This window comes from Sorghum bicolor, chromosome 7 (genome assembly GCF_000003195.3).
Source record: "Sorghum bicolor cultivar BTx623 chromosome 7, Sorghum_bicolor_NCBIv3, whole genome shotgun sequence".
Lineage (NCBI taxonomy): Eukaryota > Viridiplantae > Streptophyta > Magnoliopsida > Poales > Poaceae > Sorghum > Sorghum bicolor.
The window spans coordinates 61,065,371-61,073,781 of record NC_012876.2 but is presented as its reverse complement, the minus strand read 5'-3'; the positions used below and the strand labels follow the sequence as shown (position 1 = coordinate 61,073,781).

General features: G+C 46.7%; 1 protein-coding gene and 1 non-coding gene across 2 annotated transcripts; one reads left to right on the top strand and one right to left on the bottom strand.

Moving 5' to 3' along the window:
• Window positions 363-4,879, top strand: LOC8057845 (beta-galactosidase 11). The gene is made up of 14 exons (XM_002445689.2): window positions 363-671; window positions 831-943; window positions 1,092-1,158; window positions 1,287-1,379; window positions 1,544-1,687; window positions 1,932-2,026; window positions 2,192-2,297; window positions 2,423-2,507; window positions 2,621-3,092; window positions 3,188-3,297; window positions 3,393-3,502; window positions 3,612-3,821; window positions 3,930-4,075; window positions 4,182-4,879. The coding sequence occupies exons 1-14, from the start codon at window positions 363-365 to the stop codon at window positions 4,666-4,668; spliced, it is 2,547 nt and encodes an 848-aa protein (XP_002445734.2). The 3' UTR covers window positions 4,669-4,879.
• On the bottom strand, window positions 6,444-6,515 carry TRNAP-UGG. The gene has a single exon. It is a non-coding gene; the product is annotated as a tRNA-Pro (tRNA).

Genomic DNA, 8,411 nt, shown 5'->3' with positions numbered 1-8,411 from the left:
CGCGCATACGCGCACGCGCACGCGCACGGCGGCAACCGTTGCCCGTCTGTGTCGTGCTCGTGCCTGGTGGTGGTGGGTGCTGTCGCAGGCTCGCAGCAGCCGTTGTTCCACCCGCGCACGCGCCCACGCGTCGGTCTGGTGGAACCCGCCCGCGGCGCCCGGCGTTCCCGGGCGGCCGCTCGCCCTCCCGCTGCGGCCTCCGGGCCCCTCCCTTCCCGCGCCCTTCCTATTTCAGGATCGCTACTACTAGGGCCCGCGAACCCCTAGCCCTTAGTCTCTCTCTCTCCCCGCCTCGCTCCGGCCCCCCACCTCGTCCGCTGTCCCGTCCCGTCCCGGTCTCCCCTCCCCGTGCCCCCGGACGCATGCATGTCGACATGTCCCACCGCGTCCGGCTCGCCGCGGCGCTCGTCGTGGTCGCCGCGCTGGCGGCGGCGCTCGCCCCCGGCGCCGCGGCGGCGTGGCAGCTGACCAAGAACGGCACCGTGATCAGCTACGACCGGCGCTCGCTCATGGTCGACGGCCGCCGGGAGATCTTCTTCTCCGGGTCCATCCACTACCCGCGGAGCCCGCCGGACATGTGGCCGGAGCTCATCGCCAAGGCCAAGGAGGGCGGGCTCAACACCATCGAGACCTACGTCTTCTGGAACATCCACGAGCCCGAGAAGGGACAGGTAAGGAGTAATCGGTCGGAGTAGCAAATTAATCTCTCGATTCGATGATCAGATCGGAGAATGAGAATGCGAGGGGACTCATGGCGCGATCGACACGACGCCCGATCCCTCCATCGATCAATTGGTTAACACACACACGCCGACACGCGTTCCTTGCAGTTCAACTTTGAGGGGCGGTACGACATGGTGAAGTTCTTCAAGCTGATCCAGGAGCACGACATGTTCGCCATGGTCCGGCTCGGGCCCTTCATCCAGGCAGAATGGAACCATGGGTTTGTTCATGTGCCTTCCACATCTCTTTCCTCAGTCGCTCTAATCATTAGAATTTGCTATCATCTTCCAAAAGTCTTTCCGTTTTCTTCAGTTCTGTTCTGACTTTTTTTTTTCATTTCTTTTTGTTCTGTACCAATTCTTTGTCAGAGGGCTGCCCTATTGGCTAAGGGAGATCCCTGACATTGTGTTCCGGACGAACAACGAGCCATACAAGGTACGTACGTGATCACTGTATATCTGATGACCAAAATAACTAACTGTGCATGTGGCAAACATCAGCCATGCATGATGAAGTTACCAGAAGTTGACAATCTGTGTGACCTGTTGATTTCTTTTGCACAGATGCACATGGAGACGTTTGTGAAGATCGTAATAAAAAGGCTTAAGGATGCCAACCTTTTCGCCTCACAAGGAGGGCCCATCATTCTAGCACAGGTTAGACAGTCAAAAACTGTTTGCAGCAGCCTCTTCCTCTTGAGGTTTCTTTTTGGTTACATATAAACCCTTTCTGTCTTTTAGGCATGGCCTGATGAACGGTTCTCTGGTCATTACATATGCTCATTTCTGACGAAATGTCTGTGCCCAAATCTGCCTGCCAGATCGAGAATGAGTATCAGCATTTGGAAGCGGCGTTCAAAGAGGAGGGCACCAAGTACATCCACTGGGCTGCGCAGATGGCCATCGGCACCAACATCGGCATACCATGGATCATGTGCAAGCAGACCAAAGCTCCTGGTGATGTGGTAACTTTCATTTTTTTTTTACCAAATATATATGTTGTGCTTCCCTCTTCAACAAACTGGGGTTAATCCTTATAGGCTTAGCATTCAGATAACATTTCAGAGTTTGAGAATAACAAAGTTCAGTAGTTGTTATACTACATCGTCAGACCGTCAAATTGATAGCCTTTTGAGATAAATTTGTACTACTTTGGAAAGACACCAGCAATAACATGCTGGTTTTTTTCTTCTTCTTCTTCTTGTGTAGATTCCTACCTGCAATGGGAGAAACTGTGGAGATACATGGCCAGGTCCAATGAACAAGACCATGCCCCTCTTGTGGACTGAGAACTGGACAGCACAGTAAGCTCCTTCTTCTGGCAATAGTCATCCATTAACCTACCATTGTTCAAAATAAAAACAATTAACCTACCATTGTTCAACTAGCTAGATCATCACTGTCCATATCACTTCGTTCGCAGAAACCTTCATCGCAAACCAAATCATTTCCTTGGTGTATGTAAACAGGTACAGAGTATTCGGTGACCCACCATCCCAGCGTTCTGCTGAGGACATTGCGTTCGCCGTGGCGCGCTTCTTCTCTGTGGGCGGTACTATGACAAACTATTACATGGTACTCAACTGTAGTATGAAAAGAAATAACAAAAAGAAAGCTCCATTACACCTTCATTAGGATGAGACTGTTGTCGCTGAACCGCACGGTTGCATTACATATGCTTTGTTTGAAACTCTGAACAGTACCATGGTGGAACAAACTTTGGAAGGACAGCTGCTGCATTTGTGATGCCAAAATACTACGACGAGGCACCTCTCGATGAATTCGGTGAGACGACGGCATTGACAGTAGTAGCTGATTGCAATCGATCAGTTTGCTAGTTGTGAACTCTGAAGAACTACATCCCCACCTGCTTGTTGATGGACTATATATTCATTCAGGTCTGTACAAGGAGCCTAAATGGGGCCATCTGAGGGACCTGCACCTGGCGCTGAAGCTGTGCAAGAAGGCCCTGCTCTGGGGTAAGCCGTCGACGGAGAAGCTGGGCAAGCAGCTCGAGGCGAGGGTGTTTGAGATACCGGAGCAGAAGGTGTGCGTGGCGTTCCTTTCCAACCACAACACCAAGGACGACGTGACGCTGACGTTCCGGGGCCAGCCCTACTTCGTGCCGCGCCACTCCATCAGCATCCTCGCCGACTGCAAGACGGTCGTCTTCGGCACCCAGCACGTGAACGCGCAGCACAACCAGAGGACGTTCCACTTCGCGGACCAGACGAATCAGAACAACGTGTGGCAGATGTTCGACGAGGAGAAGGTGCCCAAGTACAAGCAGGCCAAGATCAGGACGCGCAAGGCTGCCGATCTCTACAACCTCACCAAGGACAAGACCGACTACGTCTGGTACACCTCCAGGTGCGCGGTTGCTTGCTTCAAAGCTTCAAGTTGGTGTCATGTATGTGTGGGTGTTCTGAGTGTCGACGACGCATGCCTGCCTGTGTGTGCAACAGCTTCAAGTTGGAGCCGGACGACATGCCGATCCGCCGTGACATCAAGACGGTGGTCGAGGTCAACAGCCATGGGCACGCCAGCGTGGCGTTTGTTAACAACAAATTCGCAGGTAATACAAGTTGGTTTACAGACTGCAGCAATAGTTGAGGAGCTAGAAAGAAGCTGAATGAACACCACTGTATGTATATATACATGTGTGTGCAGGATGTGGGCACGGGACCAAGATGAACAAGGCGTTCACGCTGGAGAAGCCCATGGAGCTGAAAAAGGGCGTGAATCACGTCGCCGTCTTGGCATCGTCGATGGGAATGATGGTGGGTGTGGATTGTTAGATTCATCAGCTGTGCATATATATGCCGCATCGGAGAGCATTGGTTCTTGGTTGAGATCAGGCTCCGATCCGGTTGGAAACGATTGTTTCAGGACAGTGGCGCTTACCTGGAGCACCGTCTGGCCGGCGTCGACAGGGTGCAGATCACGGGCCTGAACGCGGGCACGCTGGACCTGACGAATAACGGCTGGGGCCACATCGTCGGCCTCGTCGGCGAGCAGAAGGAGATCTACACCGAGAAGGGCATGGCCAGCGTCACCTGGAAGCCGGCCGTCAACGACAAGCCGCTCACCTGGTATAAGGTAAACTATAGCTCATCACGACAATCGTTGCGTGTGTGTCTGTGCGTGCGCTTCGATCGCTTCTCTGTTAAAACAACATGTTCATGTTGTGTGTGTGTGTTTTGTCAGAGGCACTTCGACATGCCGTCGGGAGAGGACCCGATCGTGCTGGATATGAGCACGATGGGCAAGGGCATGATGTATGTCAATGGCCAGGGCATCGGTCGCTACTGGATGTCCTACAAGCACGCCCTCGGCCGGCCATCGCAGCAGCTGTAAGCTCTAAGCTCGTCCTAGTGATTTGCTAGCTCTAGCTGTACGTAGTTCTTATAGCTTCTGTCGACTATATATATATATATATGTATATATGCATGGGTGCAGGTACCACATCCCCCGGTCCTTCTTGCGGCCGAAGGACAACGTGCTGGTGCTGTTCGAGGAGGAGTTCGGGCGGCCGGACGCGATCATGATCCTGACGGTGAAGCGCGACAACATCTGCACCTACATCTCGGAGCGGAATCCGGCGCACATCAAGTCGTGGGAGCGCAAGGACAGCCAGATCACGGCGACCGCCGACGACCTCAAGGCCCGGGCGACGCTGACGTGCCCGCCCAAGAAGCTCATCCAGCAGGTGGTGTTCGCGAGCTACGGCAACCCCGTGGGCATCTGCGGCAACTACACCATCGGCAGCTGCCACACGCCGCGCGCCAAGGAGGTGGTGGAGAAGTCCTGCCTCGGCAAGCGCACCTGCACGCTGCCCGTGTCCGCCGACGTCTACGGCGGCGACGTCAACTGCCCCGGCACCACCGCCACGCTCGCCGTGCAGGCCAAGTGCTCCAAGAGGGCGCCCAGTGCCTCCGCGCAGTAATCCAGTCACCGTCGGCTTCGGCTAGCTATAGCTCCCGTCGTCGTCTTTCCTTGTGCGTTCTGGATGCTGCTGTAGCTGTACCATGGGACGATGATCTGACCGGAGACCTCGTCGATCGGAACATCCATTCGTGGCTCTGGGTGGGGAACAGATGGTCGGTTCTCAATGTAAGCTTTATACATACCATATATATATGTAGATTGTTAATTTGATGAGCAACATGTATGCAGATGTCAATTTGGTGATTAATAATAGCAATAATATATAGCCTAGTGGACTAACTGACAGATGTATTATTGTGTATCTGACATAATTCCTTACTTATGAATCCGAGTTTATCTCTACCTAATACTCTCTTTATTCTAAATTATACTAAATTATAAGTCATTTCAACTTTCTTAGAGAGTCAAAGTATTTAAAAAAATTATTAGATACGTAAGAATAATTTTGTTTTCTTTTTTTTACCTATCGGTTTTTTGTTTCCCTTTTTTCCCACCGCCTGTTTTTTTTTTTGTTTCCTATTTTTTTTTCACCGCTAGGTTTGAGTTTTCGTTTTCTGATTCAAGAGAGTATATTTTTTTTCTTTGGCAGGTTAAGGGAATATGCTCACACAAAATAAATGCAAAAACAGAATAAAAGAGAGAACAACATGAGCCTTTGGACACTTGATAATTGTTTCACCACCAAGTTATTATTGCATCTTTTTTATTAGATTGGAAAACAGAACTTGTTATATTAAAACTTGAGATGAGAAATTTGTTCTACCCCAGGCTATACCTATACAACGAGGCCCCCCACGTTAGAATTACAAGTTTTTATGAATTTTCAAAGGAAGAACGAAAAAGATATTTAACTATATCAACACTTGGATATTATGGGAGTTAAAGTTATGATATATTTTGAAGCAAATATGTTTGTGCTTTGCAGTAGAAGCAAAAAAACTTAAGAATATGTTTTAATTTGACACAAACTTAGGATATCATAATATTATTACCAACATTGACTTAAATTAAATATTCATATTCACTATTAATAACGCATATGGAAAATTAATTAGTAAAATTTTGTCTCTTAAAGTTTATAGAAATGGAAAAAGGTAACACATATGTAGGGGGCCAGCTTCTCCTTTTTGGTTTTCTACGAAATTTCTTTCTCCTATTCCAACACACTCTAGCATGCCCCTGTCCGCCTTTCACTTTTGCCATTCAAACATTTCGAATCCAAATTCAATACAGGATCACGTTTCACTTTTGCCATGCACAATCCAAATCTAAAGCAAGACCACATTTCGAATAGCACATAGACAGAGTTTGGTTCCAAAATGCTTAGAACATATACGATATAATTGTTGTATAAATCTCAGAGCCACAAGTATCCAGGTCGCCAGGTGAATGCATGATAGGTTGACATATTTTCGCAGAAAAAAGGCTAAAACATTAAGAATAAGGATGATACTCCAAATGAATATTCGCAGTTCTTCTTTAGTCCAACTTAATAATGAATTAAATATAAGAACCATGGACATCTATTTGAAGCACCATCCATATTCTTAAAAAACATTATTTTAGAAACGAGAACCAGAGAAAACTCAAATAAAAAAACAAAAAATCAGTTAAAACAAAAGAACGTTGGGTCGCTTGACTAATAACGATTCATCAAATCAAACAAGTAAATTTAAAATCATTTAAAACAAAAGAACGCTGGGTCGCTTGACTAATAATGACTCATCAAATCAGATAAAAAAACTAAAAATCAATACAAACAATAATAAAAAAGGGGCGTTGCGAGAATCGAACTCGCGACCTCTCGCACCCAAAGCGAGAATCATACCACTAGACCAAACGCCCGGTGTTTGCATTATGTCAATTATTATTTTTATAATCCCATATGACAGCAAGATCACAATTGCTTTTGTAATTTTTTCGATACTCCCATAGTCCTCTGCGAACTTTTTAGGGCCTGCGACTTTGGACCCCATCTATTTGTGCGCGAGCCTCGAGGTTTAGCTGCAAGTGCTTGATGGAAATGGCATGGCGTGGTATTGGGTCGTAATTCATGAATTTGATCTTTATCTTGTGTGTTTTTAATTTTCTAGTCGCGCATACTAATCTGTACATTTATAATAACAGTCTTCATATTTGCAGGGTACTCAGGGGGAAATAAAATCCACGTACACTTCCATGACAATCTTGCGTATATTGGAATCCATCCAACCAAATGCCTGTCGAATACTCAGAAAGGACGTGATTCAGAGTGTTAGCTTTATTGCACGCCACATTATATTTGGAACTTCCTTTCCTTCCTTTTTTTCTCAGAGATATAGCACATTGTAACTTGTTATGAAAAGCTTGCAACATGCATACTTTGACTTGAGAGTGAGGTAGTTTTCCAAATCATCTTATCGGGGGAACTATGGACCCCTTTATAAAGCAGTACACTAACTTAGTTGAGTAACTTTTGAACTTGTCCAAAGTTCAATACACTTCGTCACTCTTTGGTTTTGTTAGATATTTTGGACTTGGCCCATATAATATTTATTAGTCCAATAAATCATATGGCTCAAATAATGCACATTAAATAATTTAGTAAGCATGTTTCAATCTTAATTGGCTATATTGAGAAGTTGAGAGAAGAATGGATGGGAGCCACACGGGTCACCAGCCGGGCCATCGTCATGTTTAGATGAGGAGTTGCTCGCGTGGGGAGCTGCTCATTTTAATGGATGGCTTGAGTTGGCTTTCATGGCAGGAGTACCTCCCACCTATGACGTCTAACTCTAATCTAGTTCGTAACCGATCTTTGGCTTTTCTTTTCCTCCTGCCAAATGGCTTTTCCTCTTCAGCTTGGCTTTTCTTTGCCTCCTCATATCTAGCAGCATACGAGTAAAGCCCGTTCCGTCACTCAAATTATGATTAGGAGTTGCTCACGTGGGGAGCTGCTCATTTTAATGAATGGCTCGAGTTGGCTTTCATGACAGGAGTTCCTCCCACCTATGACGTCTAACTCCATTCTGTAATCGACCTTTGGCTTTTCTTTTCCTCCTGCCAAATGGCTCTTCCTCTCCGACTTTTCTTTGCCTCCTGCCAATTGGCTCTTCCTCTCTTCTTCTCGGTTGTCTATATCAAGAATAATTGGCCTTCACCCATCTCTACTGGGAAAGCCTATATTTTTGGGGAGGGTCCATAAGCGGCACGACTACTCGCTTCATTCTCTCCTTGTTCCTGGCATGACGTGTTGCTGTTTGTCTTCCTCGTGGTGATCATCTGCACGGCTTCCTTACTGCACTGCACCGAGCAGGTTGACTATGTCAACAGGCACCATGTCGCTTTCGGGTGCATCCTGCTCTGCCGTTGGGTATAATGTTCTTAACCTTCCTGTTAAGTTCGTTGTCTCAAGATTTTTTATGATTAGCACTACGTATATGATGATCATGCTTTGCTTAGATAAAGACATATTTGTTATCATGCATGCCAGTCAATGCTATCCTTATGATGAATATATTTTATTCATGTAAACACATATTTGATATGATGATCATCTTGCTTATATCTTATCTTCAGATTAAATTAAAATTATTTTTTCCTAAATTCCTAATAGGTTTCACCTAGAGTCCTAGACAAATAAGCAAGAGCACCCAATGATAGTGAATCTTGATAGGGTGTTGTTTCCTTCAAGTTGGTAGGTAAATTTCCTCTCTCCCCCCTCCCCCCTCTCCTTAGGGTAGAATCTAACGACACCCCAAT

What these genes read in the sequence shown, in the direction of transcription:
- LOC8057845 (XM_002445689.2), top strand. Translation starts at nt 363, where the DNA reads ATGCATGTCGACATGTCCCACCGCGTCCGGCTCGCCGCGGCGCTCGTC. An exon ending in CGAACAACGAGCCATACAAG is followed by an intron (nt 1,159 to 1,286) that starts GTACGTACGTGA and finishes TCTTTTGCACAG; the next exon opens with ATGCACATGGAGACGTTTGT. An exon ending in CTATGACAAACTATTACATG is followed by an intron (nt 2,298 to 2,422) that starts GTACTCAACTGT and finishes AACTCTGAACAG; the next exon opens with TACCATGGTGGAACAAACTT.